The 15,125-nt window shown below is 41.4% G+C and overlaps 1 protein-coding gene across 1 annotated transcript in view; it reads right to left on the bottom strand.

Moving 5' to 3' along the window:
- DSG2 (desmoglein 2) overlaps positions 1-14,228 on the bottom strand; it is a 41,253-nt gene extending 27,025 nt beyond the window's left edge. Inside the window, exons 1-2 of the mRNA XM_072998886.2 lie at positions 14,031-14,228; positions 34-69 (exon numbers count right to left, since the gene is read on the bottom strand). Coding sequence (XP_072854987.2) covers positions 34-69; positions 14,031-14,081 — 87 coding nt within the window. The 5' untranslated portion in view covers positions 14,082-14,228. The remainder of the gene's footprint in view (positions 1-33; positions 70-14,030) is intronic.
- Between the last annotated feature and the right edge of the window lie 897 nt (positions 14,229-15,125).

Genomic DNA, 15,125 nt, shown 5'->3' with positions numbered 1-15,125 from the left:
AGCTATTCATTACAATTTCACATCATTTCCTACCTCTAAATGAAGTCCATTTCCAATGACTACACAGGTCTGGAAAAAAATATGCATATGTTAAAATATATAATGTATATATATTCTAAAGAACAAAACAAGACTGCATGTGTCCCATTTTAGTAGCAATTAAATACAAATCAATTGATAAGGACAATTAATAAAACTAAGATAAGTGGAGGCTTAAATATAATGTTTCAAAAATAAAATAAATATAATGTTTAAAAAATAAAAATAAAACCACTGTTAAGAGTTCAAGATTGAAAAGAGTCATGAAACAAAATGCATTGCTGGCTTATTGTTATGGACAAACCATCCCTGAAAAGTCTGGTTTCGTTTGAACTTAGGGTGGAGCTGCATGTGATAAACAAGAGGACTGCTATAAAAACCTTTCATTTTTTTCTCCACTCTGTAAAGTTCAGTGTAATAAACCTGGTCTCCTGCTGTCATCAGATTAAGAGCACAACAAACGGGGTAACCAAAAGTGGACTTTTGTGGTGAAATACAGTAAACACCTTACAGTTATGGTACACAAAATGCATGCTCGGTATTGAATTTTTCAACTCTTCTGACTTTTTTCACCAGGCTTTGGTTAGTGTATCTTGAAAATCTGGGGAGGGGGGGCAGGGGACACAAGGGTAGATGCTACAAGCCTGAAGTATGGCCAACTCTACCCTAAAACAGCCTTCTCTAAATTGGCACATATCAGATGTGTTGAATTATAACCCCCATCATTTTCTCTGCAGAGGCTGGGGAATTTGCAGTCAGATACAAACAGAGAGCACTGGGTTGGCAAAAAAAGAGCTCTAAAACTTTATTACTCTGTGAGACTGCACACATACATATTCAAACTTTTTGAAGCAGTTCAGCAAACCACACCCACGCTTTATCTCAGTAATACCTTCATCAGCCATGAGAGATAGGAGGATATTATTATATATTACAAAGGCAGATTATGGAGGGCCAGCTCATAAACTGGGCTGAGGTGACTGACTTCCTATCATCCATAGCTCGGTTGGGAGATAGTAATACAGTACTAAGCACACTTTCTAAGCTCTCTGTTAATGATCCAACCACTGGAGTGCGGCCAACTGTGTGAGTATTTTCTATCCAATCAAAATTCCACAAGGAGGGAGGGTATGCAAAAGATGCAAGAAGGGAGTGCTAAAGGCCTCTGTGAGTTGGATGAGCGATTGCTATGTGATTCCAAGCCTGTGTGGAAATGTTGCACCATTTAATGTCTTTATAGTCAGGATGTCTTTAGCAGCTAGTCAGAAAAGAAGGCAAGAAATGGGAAAATATCCATAGCATTAATTCACAAAAGGATTTTGGGGGTGCTGGACTAATTGGAAGGTCCTACAGGAGTTCTATTTGTGTTTTCATTGAGTTGTATTTATTTTTTCTTGCACAGCCGATGCTCCCCTTGAAGGAAAGGGCAGAGGTCTTGCTTGAATAACTGCTGTCACTGCAGGTTTCACAGCCAGCGGGGGATAGGACAGTGTGGTGCCCTGCACAAGATGCTGAGCTAGGCTTATGAAGGTAAAGGTAAAGGTTCCCCTTGACAATTTTTGTCCAGTCGTGTCCTACTCTAGGGGGAGGCGCTCATCCCGCTCTTCAAGCCATAGAGCCAGCGTTTGTCCGAAGACAATCTTTCCGTGGTCACATGGCCAGTGTGATTTAGACACGGAACGCTGTTTACCTTCCCACCGAGGTGGTCCCTATTTATCTACTCGCATTTGCATGCTTTCGAACCGCTAGGTTGGCGGGAGCTGGGACAAGCGACGGGTGCTCATTCCGTTGCGTGGATTCGATCTTACGACTGCCGGATCTTCTGACCCTGCAGCACAGGCTTCTGCGGTTTAGCCCACAGCGAGACCTGGATCCAGATCCCTGCTCTGCTATGGGAACTCACTGGTGGGTGGCAAAACATCTCACTTAGAACCGTATTAGGGTTTGAAACCATTTTTCTTCAGTATTCAAGACTAATCAGCATGCTATGTGACATCTGGACCTGCAACCTTGTCATCTGTATAATAACATCCATTTTCATCAGGCACAACTCAGTTAAATAAGACCAGGTTTTATACAACAGAACAGGAAATGTTTTATGCAGTCTTCACTTAAAAAAAGTTTGATGTATGTCCACATAGATTTATAAAAGTGATCAGGTTTTACTAATTTACTAATACATTGCTAACTTTCTGGTGCCCTATCTTTTAAGATGGATACTCTTTTACCATATTTATCATATAGACAATAAATATGATGGGGGGGGGACTTATATCCACTTCTTTAATGTTTTACAGTGTTGGGAAATAGATTTTACATTTGGTGTTTCAACTTAACCACGGAACAATAATGGGTGAAGGAAACTGGCAGTGTACATTCATTGGGCTAACTGCCTGACATCATTGCAGAGATCTCTGTATCCACAGTAAAGCCTTGTTTCTCAAGTCTAAACAGGTTTCCATGATGTGTTTCTAGCCTAAGGGAGTTTTCTGTTCAAGGGTGGATTTCTTTGTTTTGGGTGAGAAATGCATTTTCTTTTTCTCAGGTCAAGCCCTACCCTGCCTTTTACATTACAAACTGTTCTGTCACATCATAGTTAAATCTGATTCATGCCTTTCTCAGCCCTCTGCAGGTATAAAACAGAATAAAGCTCTTAAGCTGCATCTTAAAATGAGAATCCTCTCCTGGCACTGATTTTTGCTTATATACAATATTTTGCATTTCTTTCTGACTTGTCCTTTCCAAGATTAACTTCAACTGGGCCTTTACCCTAAAAAGGCAGCACGTTGTATCATTAAAGCTGTACCACACAACAAATATTTATTCAGTAGATAAAACACTGATGCAACAAGTTCACATAACCTGTCGTAACAGAATTGCTTTTACACTAACTCTGCTGTTGAAAATACAACAGAAAACACCCCTGCTGTTGAAAAGTAGTCTCCTCCCCACATTACAGCTCTCTTCACAGGAATGCCCTTCCCACAATTTTGTTTACATTCAAGCAAATTGTTAAATGTAGCTCTCACCCTTTAGACAACAGACTTTAAAAAAATTGAAACTGCACCAGTGTGGTGTGAGACAGCTATTGCTTAGGACTCCAAAAGGTACCGGTAACTCAAAAGAGAAATTTAACTCTTTCCCTGCTATAGTTCTTAGAAAATCCCTTCCTTGGAAGATGATTATGATTGTGGGGAGAATCACCTTTTTGGTCCTTAATGGATCTTCTCAAAGTGCAGCTACCACCACAGAAGAAGGATTTTCCTTAGAATTACAGCAAAGGAAGAAAAAGTTATACTTTTCCTCCATTCATGCAGGGGTGCCCATAAATATCACCCATTTCCAACTCATGTTAGATTCTTTTCTTTTAAAACTCCAAATGTTAACTTAGAACATGAATTTAATATTGTGTGCAGAATGCATGGTCCCAAGACACATGATTTTTTTCATACTGTGTTTACCCTCCAATTTATTTTCTCTTGCATTATTCTAAGGATATTTTTTGTGTACAAGAGTGAGAAATTTCAATTGCATTATGAGTAATAATTTACAAAATACCCAGAGTTGCTTGGTGCTGCACAGATACAAAAGTAGAGCATAAAAAAATCCTCATGCTGGTGGATGGAGTCTTATGAGGTTGTCCATCAAAAAAGTTAACACTTTTCCAAGTTCTATCCAACTTGAACCAAGGAACTGTATGAATGAAACATACAGATTTTTGTAGAGAATGAACACTAGTACTGTAGTTAGGGATGTGCATTTTTTTAAAGCCACTCCAATGGTTGTTGGGAAGCTTTCTTTTCAAACAGGAAGTTACAGTAGGTCTATTCCAGGCATGAAAGCTGCCAGCTGGACCTTCTCTCCAGATGAGCACAATTTAGTTGTAACTCTGGGTTCTGCTGGTGGGATTCCCAAAAAGGGGAATTATGGGATTTGCAGTTAAAAAAAAGCCACACATCCAAAGTGCATATGCACACTAGCTGCAACTCCCTGCTGGGTACAGGCAGAATGTATACTCTGCTGCTAATAATACAGGGTTGCTACCATGTAATACAAGGCTGGGAAACTTGTTTGTCTATCCAGATGTTGTTGGATTAAACTCCCATCGGTTCTAGCTAGGATAGTGAATGGTGAGGAATCACTGGAGTTAAACAGCAATGACATTTGGCGGGCAGGGTTGCCCCAGTTCTTTCTTGTGGAGAGAAGCTCACCATACCCCTCACTGAAGCCATGTGTGACTTGCCCATTTGGTCTGTACAGTGCTGCCCCGCTATACGCTTACTCCGCATGATGTCGAAATCGCTTAATGATGACATTTTTGCGATTGCTATTGCGATCACAACACGATGGTTCCAATGGGGGAAATCCACATTATGTTGATTAGGAGCCCGCTTCGTGAACCATTTGTTCACTATACAATGATTTTTCCGGTTCCGCAAAATGGCTTCCCTCTGCAAAATGGCTTCCCTCCCTTCTCAAAATGGCTGCTTTCCGGAGGGAAGCTTCACATTACAGCGATTTTGAACAGCTGATCGGTGCTTTTCTATGGGCAATCTTTGCTGGACAATGCGGTATTTCCCCAATTGGAACGCATTGATCGGTTTTCAATGCATTCCAATGGTTTTTTCCCTGCTTGACAACGATATCGCTTAACAGCGATTTTCCTGGAAGGGATTATCGTCATCAAGCGGGGCACCACTGTACTTGAAAAGCTCCTGAAAAGGGGTGTTCCTTCCAGCATTACATATCTATCTTTTAAAAGAAATATCTTTTGTGAGATTACCATTGTCAGTTTCAAAGGCATGAAATCACACACAAGATAAGGCAGTTTTCATCAACTGAAAAATATTACATTATCTAGCACCTCTGAAGTTTTTTTTTAAAATCAGTTTGGGGAGGTAATTTTGAGCTGAAAAAGAATCCATAGCTTTTGTCTGTTACTTTTTTCTTCATAATATGACAGCATGCTCAAGTAGCTTTTTCTAAAAGGTATGTTTAAAATGACAAAACCTTACATAATGCAGAGCTTGGCCTCACCCTGTGGTTCCTCTTTTACTTAGAAGAAAAAGCTGCTAATTTCAGTAAAGCTTATTTCAAGGCAAATATGGCTAGGGCTGAGGCTTTAGTTTATACTATACTGTCAGTTACACTGACCTATGCAATAAAGTATGCTTCCTTGAATACCACAGGTTGACTGAGTAAAATATGGCCTTAACCTATAACATCTTGCAAGCCATTTAAGGAAAAATACAGAAGCCTTCCTTTGCAAAGGTACCCACCACCACCACCAAGATATCCAGTATCAAAATCAGAGAATGATAAAAATTCCCATGTGTCTAAAAATACTATTGCAATTGTAAGAAATATCAAAGCCTATAGACACAAATTACTCCAACTTGTGTCGGGCAGGTTGTCAGAAAATAGATACTTCCTTTCAATTGCGGTGGGAATGTGAGGATATATTGAAATTTTGGCAAGGAAATAAATAACTATGTTACATTTAGAGGTATGTTCTAAAATAGTGCTTTTATTGTTATTAGATAAGGAGCAATATAATTGGACAACTAAAGAATTAGTTTCAAATTTATTAACAGTGGCAAGATTACTGGTAAACAGAAACTGGAAAACAAAGTATGATTTTCTATTAAATGAATGGTATAAAGAGGTTTGGAATATAGTTATTAATGATAAGTTAATGTGTAATATTAAAGTAAATAAGGGATTGATAAGTACAAATATTTTACAGATATTTGGGCAGAATGTGTTGATTTTGTATTGGAAGAGATGTGTACTTGTACAGGAGCCTGTTATGGAAGAAAATGAGGCTCCATAAAGGGAAGAAAAAACTGTTATATCTCCAAAATTGTCCCAGTGAGAGGGGGAACACGATTTGTATAATTGTCCTTGTTATGGTTTTCAGCCCTGGGAAGCATATCAGAGAGTAATTCAGGCATTATATCTGAACAGGAAGCAGCAGTTCCTATAGTGGACATGGTCAAGGATGGCCCATGGACTGAACAGGAGGGGAGCCACCTCATCCCCAAATGACAGAGTAAATGATCCTGTGCTCATCTTCAACCTTTTCACTCCGAGGTTTCTATGCCTTTTAATCTGAGTGTGCATCAAATCCTCCACAAAAGCACAAACATATACAGTATAGAGATTCCCAGCCATGTTCAGTTGAACACACATAGAAACTCACTTCAGATGTTTCTGCTTATCATAGGAAGGTTGAGGGTGGAGAAAACTAGGCTTTTACATATGTGGCCCTCTGAGCTGGTGTCAGCATGTACGCCCATGCATTTCTTTACATATGTTACAGTTTCCTGCTAGGTTTAATGCTTAAACATGGCTTTTATGTTGATGGAAAACAACATTCTATAAAAGGTAAGATTAACTATCCTATATAGCAGGAGTTCCATTACTTCTATATGAAGAATTACCTTATTAAGTAGATATGCAGCTGAGTTTCTGTTTTATTTGGTTTCAGTTTAGAGAAAAAACTTGACCAGATTAATCTGATTTCATGTTATATGTTGTCATGGAAAGATTTAGGAGATAATGAAATATATTTGAATACAGTTCCCTAACTTAACAGAAATACATGTAAAACTCCACCTATTCTTTTAAGATCTTTTAATTATCTGACTGAAAATACTTGTCATTCTTCAAGACCTAAATAGAACAAAAAGGTAGGGAAAGACACCCCCCCCAACAGTCTGATAACTGATAGATTGCAGTCCACTTCACTTCTATAGGGTTTACAAAGCTCCAGTGTGATGGGGAGGAACATTCCAAGCAGGCTTTTTCTGGGCACGAGGCATTCTTTTTGGGGGAATTAAATCAACAGAGAAAAGACCTACAAGCCAGAAATGAACAGCACTGACTGGCCCTAGTTCTGGTTCAGTATTAAGATCAGTAAGGATAGAAATGGTAGGTCTAAATCCCTGTGATAACAGACACAACTCAGTCTTTCATTTGTTGCTGTGGTTGTTTAGTCGTGTCCGACTCTTTGTGACCTCATGGACCAGAGCACGCCAGGCCCTCCTGTCTTCCACGGCCTCCCGGAATTGGGTCAAATTCATATTGGTAGCTTCAGTGACACTGTCCAACCATCTCATCCTCTATAATCCCCTTCTCCTCTTGCCTTCACACTTTCCCGTCATCAGGGTCTTTTCCAGGGAGTCTTCTCCTCTCATGAGATGGCCAAAGTATTGGAGCCTCAGCTTCAGGATCTGTCCTTCCAGTGAGCACTCAGGGTTGATTTCCTTCAAAATGGATAGGTTTGTTCTCCTTGCAGTCCAGGGGACTCTCCAGAGCCTCCTCTAACACCACAATTCAAAAGCATAACTTCTTTGGTGGTCAGCTTTCTTTACGGTCCAGCTCTCACTTCCATACATTGCTACTGGAAAAACCATAGCTTTGACTATGCAGACTTTTGTCGGCAAAATTATGTCTCTGCTTTTTAAGATGCTGTTGAGGTTTGTCATCGCTTTCCTCCCAAGAAGCAGGAGTCTTTTAATTTCGTGTTTGCTGTCACCTTCTGCAGTGTTCATGGAGCCTAAGAAAGTAAAATCTGTCACTGCCTCCATATCTTCCCCTTCTATTTCCCAGGAGGTGATGGGACCAGAGGCTATGATCTTAGTTTTTTTGATGTTGAGTTTCAGACCATTTTTTGCACTCTCCTCTTTCACCCTCATTAAGAGATTCTTTAAGTCCTCCTGACTTTCTGCCATCAGAGTGGTATAATCTGCATATTGGAGGTTGTTGATATTTCTTCCGGCAATCTTAATTCTGGTTTGGGATTCCTCCAGTCCAGCCTTCCGCATGATGTATTCTGCATATAAGTTAAATAAGCCAGGGACAATATACAACCTTGTCATACTCCTTTCCCAATTTTGAACCAATCAGTTGTTCCACATCCAGTTTTAAGTGTTGCTTCCTGTCCCACATATAGATTTCTCAGGAGACAGATAAGGTGGTCAGGCACTCCCATTTCTTTAAGGATTTGCCATCATTTGCTGCAGTCCACACAGTCAAAGACTTCTGCATAGTCAATGCAGCAGAAGTAGATCTTTTTCTGGGCCTCTCTGGCTTTCTTCATAATCCAGCGCATGTTAGCAATTTGGTCTCTAGTTCCTCTGCCCCTTCGAAATCCAGCGCTTGTACTTCTGGGAGTTCTCGGTCCACATACTGCTGAAGCCTACCTTGTAGGATTTTGAGCATAACCTTGCTAGCGTGTGAAATGAGTGCAATTGTATGGTAGTTGGAGCATTCTTTGGCACTGCCCTTCTTTGGGATTGGGATGTAGACTGATCTTTTCCAGTCCTCTGGCCACTGTTGAGTTTTCCAAACTTGCTGGCATACTGAGTGTAGCATTAGGTTCTCTTAAGTACTACTTTCATTAAGTATTTCCTATTGTGCATCCATGTTGGTCATTACTGGTATTAGAAAGGCCAGGAGCTGGAAACGCCAAAAAAAAAAAAAAAAAAAAGGTAAGGAAATGTAGCTTTGTTATAAACTTTCTGCCACTTCAGATTCTGATCTTTGTACTTCTTCACATATTGCTCTTCAAACTGTGGAAGTGTCGAAAACGACAAGCATGGAGAGGAGACTAAGATGCACATGCCATCCCTTGACCCCTGTTTTCCCAATGTTGAAGGGGAAAGTCTGATATACGGTTACACTGCTCACTTGCAAGTTGCCACACTGCTCTGTGAACCTGAGCACTGTGTAATCAGGGCTCCCAACCACACAGAGAGCAACAGCTGATGTTAGCCAGACTGTGATTATTGTTTTCTGTTCAGCACAGCAACATGGGGGAGACTGACGGTTTAAGTGGACTGGAAGTCTGACAGTCATGAAATAAATAAACAAAAAGATCTTCCCCACCAGAACTTGGAAGGAGAAGGCACAAATAAGATAGGTAGTTAATTTTTGGATGCTAAATAATATACCGAGCAACCAGAAGGTTATCAGGTTGTGAAGGAGTACTGAAAGAGGAGAGTGCAGATTTTGTTAGTAGAATCAAAGGAGGAAGAGAAGGAGATGACAGAGTATCTAAAGATGAAGGGGTTAGAACAGAGATTTGTTTGGTGGAAGAAGAAGAAGGAAAGGAGAGGGAGGAGTTAAAATTCCCAGTGTGGGAGGAGGAGATAAAAGAAGGGACAGGAGAGAGTGTTTGAATAGAGAAAGATGTGAAAAGGAATACAGGAAGACACGAGATCTCTTAAAAGATTTCCCAAACCTCAAAGTGGGAGGTTTACTGCAGGACTCAACTCAGAATAGAGACGAGGTAACTGAAACCTCATAATGGACAGTGGTGGTATTCCCAAGAGGTCGAGGTCACTCGAAGAAGGTACTACGCCCGGATTTGATCTTCAACAAACCTCCACCTGAGGGAGATTGGGCACGCCATCCATGCTGTGGCATGATCTGTGTGGTATGAAGTGCACCTCTAAGGAAGCCATCCAACAAGGAGCATATTGGTCAGGCTCCTCAGTACTGAAGAACAGAATAAATCTGGATATGAATATAGACTCTAACAGACAATTACCTGAGTTGAGTTATTTTGATCCCCCTGAAACCAAGTCTAATAAAACTGTTAATGTTTTGAAAGAGTCATTGTGGTATTTTCCCACCAAATATGTGGAACTGTCAAATTTTTATGAAGAACCCAATCACACAGGTGTAATGAGTAACACTCTGCTACTTTCAAAACTTAGTTTTAAGGGATATTTCAAAACATTTTAAGAAGCATTTTGACATAAACTATTCAGGTTTTATGCTTTTAAAAAAATCAATCCCAAGTGGCACGGAAAGCATTCTCCAATTTTGTCTTCTTTATTTTTAAACATATTTATTTATTTATTTATTTATTTATTTATTTATTTATTTATTTATTTATTTATTTATTTATTTTATACCTCGCCTATCTGGCCCACCGGAGTGTAGTATCAAAATTAGCCATTAACAGGAACCAGTGAGTATCTCCTTCTAGTTTTTTTAATCTGCTGGTAATGGCAACACAATATCTTAAGAACATGAATTAAAAATGTGCAGCTGGAACCAGGATTAAAACAACTGGCTGTTGAGAAGTTCCAAACTCGGCTGCCAGTCTTCTCCACATCACACATAGTTTTATTTCTTTTAAAATTGGGGACAGATTGTATCTAATGAAACAGTCTGCGACCCAGAGCCGACGGCAGAGACTCATCCACCCAGAAGAACCTGACACCAAAACACAACAGGAACAATACAGTATATGCAGTCCAGTGCAAAGAAGAGTGTTTGGAGCTCTACATTGGAGAAACCAAACATCTACTAAACAAGAGAATGGCTCGTCACAGGAGGGGCAACAGTTCAGGACCACAACCAGCAGTGTTCCTTCATTTGACAGACAAAGGACACTCATTTGATGACCAAGATGTACCCATTTTAGACCGAGAACATAGGTGGTTTGAGAAAGGGGTCAGGGAGGCCATACATGTACATATAGAACATCCCTCACTCAACAGGGGTGGAGGCCTTAGATACAATCTGTCTCCTATTTATCATGCTGCCCTTTCATTCATTCCCAGGAATATAAGGACCACACACACCAGAAAGACGACTGTTAGCCACCCATGACAATGGGTGGAGAAGGATTGTAGAAGTGGGATTTTCACTCACCTCCCATCTCATTTGTCCATCTAGGGAACCTATTCAGACTGGGAAGAAGTGAAACCAACATGGAGAATATATCAGGGATCTCCTACCAACTCTCCTCAGACTGAAGAAGCTACGTGAATGAGTAGTAAAATGTTTCAACCTAACAAGAAAGAAGTCTTGTTGCCATGACTCAACTTCCAAATAACCTCACCTGGATGACTGTGAATCTTCACAGATGTAACATCACATATTTTAGTGTTATGAGTGACAGAGTGTGATAAGAGTGTGTGTGGCTCCCAGAAAGACCAGCACCCCAGACCTAAGAAGAAGATGGAGAAATTGCAAGGGAAGATGGGATAGTGTGCCTAACACAGAGCTTTAAAAGAAGATGCAAGTTGCAGGCAGAAACAGTTTCACTATTAATAAGAGGTCGCTGTGTGGGCAAAAGTTTGGATTTTTGCAGTTGTGCCCAGACAAGAGGGAAGTGAACTGGAGCAAGAAGTCCAAATATAACTAAGAAAAAGGTGGGCTTCAGAACAGTGCTGGAATGACCCCCATCACCCTCTCTGAGGACTGATTCACCCATCAGAGGAGGGCCTTCTGGATGAGTGAGTATCTTATGTGAATGGGAAGTATGAAAGACAGGCCTCTTGGTACCTTTTGTCTTATATCCTATGCCTTATGTCTCACCAATAAATGTTACATGAATAGTGCTTAACCCAAAATTATTGGTGTATGGTCCTCTTGTCAGTAGTTTGGCTGCTCTCTCTCTCTCTCTCAATGACAACCTATTTGAATTAATTCCTAGTAATACTCATTGCAACAGGGGTTGCCAGATGAGACTATCCACAATTTCATAATGTTGGCACATCTGCATGTAATGACAAGCCAGAAAGTCACAGACTGTTTATTTGTTGGAAATGAATCACAATGCTATACACTTGCTCCCACTAGAAGAGGGGCTAATGGAGCAAACTACAGACTTTCCATTCATGGTTTATATTCTGTGATGCCCCAGTAATATGGCTCATCTTTCTCCTTCTGAGCCAGAGGAGTACACCTAGAACAAGCCATAGGTTATTCTTGTGGTTTGCTGGGAGACAGACAAGCCAGATTGTCAAGTTCAGAATAAACATACCCGGGAAAAATGTATGTGGTTTCTTCCACTGCTCCCACTTGCAGTGAGAGTGATCAGGCAAGATGCACTAACCATTGTTCTAACAAAATTTTTATAAATTGTGGCTTGCTGTTCCAAGTGATGTCTAGATCAATATACGCAAGTCCAGACTGGCCAATGATTCTAGGAATCTTTGACATTTATGTGCCAGGAGAAATCTGGATGCAACTCTGAGATGCACCAGTTTGTCAAATCAGATGCGAAGGTGGCATGAGCAAGAATACCTTGAAGGATTAGGTGGATTAGGTGCATAAAGAAATAAAGTGGAATTAAATACTGTACTACTGTTTCCACAGAAAGAGGGGCAAGAGGATAGTTAATTCCTGCATAGGCATGTCTGTTCAAATTGCCTGGCATGTATCTACAGACATAACTGGTTTAGAATGTTTTTTTTTTTTGACTGTCAGTTCTTTACAATCCAAGAAGAATCCTCCCAGACCAGTTTCCCACCAGGGTCCAACCAAATGTTTCTGCAAAGACCACAAATCAGACATGAAGGAGGAACCTGCTTTATTTAGTCATCCACTAGAACTGCTGGATAGTCCAGTGGTTAACGTTTCTGCCAGTTCTGGGGAGTTCAGTTCCTTGCTATGCCTCCTTGATAGGGTGTGGACTTGATGATCTATGGGGTCCCTTGCAGTTTTTAGGTTATTATTATCATTGGTATTATTAACTCAATATTGTTGATATTGACTGGCAGTGTTCAAACGGCATTCTTTTCCAGCCCTCTCAGAAGATGTCTCTGGAAGCATCTGATACATATGGCTGCAAATGTAGGGATAGCATTTCTCTATTACAGTTCTCTGGTGCATTGCCTACGAGCATTCATATGTCATCTAAGTATTTTAAAAATATATGATGATAATATTTCCTCCAAGAAACCTGAGGCAATCTGCATGATTCCTCTGCCTCATGCTAACTTCTTAACAATTCTAAAATATAATAATTTGCCCAAGGTCACCTAGAGCCAAACAGAAGTTTGAAATGAGAGCTCCCCAGTCCTGTCACATTATAAATGATGTTCTACACTGTCTGCCATTAGATACATGTTCCACATAATTTGCTGAATTGAGGCTGGCCTAGGACATGAGGGACACCAACAAATGGCAACCCCCTTAACTTGTCTAGTAGCCCAAGACGGGTAATGTATTTGGTACATAAAGCAGAAAATTCTGAAGAATCTCTCTTCAGGTCTAGAAATAAAAACAAAACCTTCTAATTAATTAATTAATAAGTGCTACCCTTTCATGATAGTTAAAACCTGCCTCACTTAGCCTAATGGCAAGGCAGCCATGTGGAGATTATCATCTGTAACCTGGATTATGTTATCATATGTCTTCAAATCACCCCCAATTGTTGGCAATCCTATGAATGAGTGACCTCTGAAATGTCTTACCCCTAAAAGCCCCCGCTTAAGTCTTGCAAAGTCAAGGCTGTGACTTTCTTTATGGAATCAATCCATCTCATATTTGGCCTTCCTCTTTTCCTGCTGCCTTCAGCTTTTCCTAGCAAATGAACAACAGCAACAACAATGCTCTTTCCATTTACAAGCACTTCCCTCTCTTTACCAGACCGATCGATCCACGCTTTCCGATCGATCCACGCTTATCTATCTATCTATCTATCTATCTATCTATCTATCTATCTATCTATCTATCTATCTATCTATCTATCTATCTATCTATCTTTGAAAACAACCACAAATATTTTCTAAAAGCGCAAATTTCGTTCAAAGTTCCAGCTTTCGCAAAAAGCAACATCCACCATTTTAAGAGGCGACGAACTTATGGCCCTGAACACCTCCGACGGGACTGTTTCCAAGCCCGGAGCCATTACCGTCGGAGGCGAGGCTCCTCGCCCAGGTTACCGCGGCTGCTTCCGACAGGGTGTGGCGGGCGCAACCTCAGCCAAAGAATAGAAAGCAAGACTCGCTCAGCCTTTTCTTCGCCTGGAGAATAGTTTTTTCCCCCCTTCCAATCTGCCCTCCTAATCGCAGAATTAATTCTGCCGAGTTAAAGGGCAATTCCAACTAGGAAACTTAGGTTCCCTTCGCAGACTGATCTTCCGTCCTCCTTCTTTCAAAGCTTTCTAAGGGATCTGAACTATATCCTGCCGACCCGGAGAGCCGCTTCTCGAGAGCAACAGATGGGTTTTATAGACTCACCAGAAGCAGCAGCAGAACCCCCGGTCCTCCGGCGCCCCGATGCCGAGCCATGGCACGCAAGCTTTTGGCTCCCGCCTCTCCTTCGCCCTGGTTCTGATCTCTGGGCCCAAAGCACGACCCCTGCCCGGCAGGCACCCTTCTCGAAGAAGAGTATGGAGTTTTGCCGTGGGCAGTTGAAGCCAAGCCCGTTCCCAGTGGTTACAAGCATAAAATGGGGCTGGCTGAGGACGGAGGGCGCCGGAGGGGGCGGAGTGTGGCGCGCTGGGAGTGGTCACCAGGTGGGTGCGGGCAAAACTCACCCAAACCCGCCCGCCGTCTTGAGTCACGGACCGGCTAAGCTAAAGGGCGTGGGTTGCTTTTGTTCAGAAATTGCCTTTGAAAGGGAGAGAAAGTCAGATCTGGTCAGGTTTCCCCCGTCTTTCTAGTAGTCTTCGGTGCAACTTGAGATCGCTTTACCGTGAGCCCAGTCAGATCTCATTGGATCTGCCTTATCTTTTCCCTGCTCCTCGCTGCCATTTAAAGCGACCGCAGCGGAACGACGCGCCCCTTTTCCTTGTGCTTTGTTTCTAAATCTTGATCTCACTCCCCGCTCCATCTTTCCCTTTGTCTTACGGCCTGATGGAGTTTTGATGAACTTCGGTGCCTCGTCGCTTCTGATTTGGTCCTAGGAGAGAGATATAGCCTTCCTATGGCTTTTCTTTCCCTCCCAACACACTCCTTTTGGTTTTAAATCCTTTCCTTGGTGCAGAATTGCAATTAAAAGAACCTGCCTGGGCAAACAGCTTCTTAATCCTGTCCCTGAAGCAAGACTAACTTTCTGTGACAGAGGGACTAGAATAATTTCTTTCTCAAAATCTTCCCAAGACTCAGAAGAGTGAACTTTTCCTTTCTTAATCTGTTTTGCTTTCATTGGGATCTCTTGAATCAGGCTTCGGATTCTTCTCTTTCTGGTGTCTCTTTCTGTGCTATACCCCACTTTCTCCTGGTCCTGGCACATGGGAAATGTTGAGAGAGCTGCTAGTTGACCATCATGTTTGCCCCAGTAGCCAATCAGATGTCCCTGGAAAACCACAAGGAGTCCTGGGATAGTGGACC

Source organism: Pogona vitticeps, chromosome 4, assembly GCF_051106095.1.
Source record: "Pogona vitticeps strain Pit_001003342236 chromosome 4, PviZW2.1, whole genome shotgun sequence".
In the NCBI taxonomy this organism is placed as follows: Eukaryota; Metazoa; Chordata; class Lepidosauria; order Squamata; family Agamidae; genus Pogona; species Pogona vitticeps.
The sequence above is the reverse complement of the archived record's forward strand: the minus strand, read 5'-3'. Positions and strand labels throughout refer to the sequence as shown.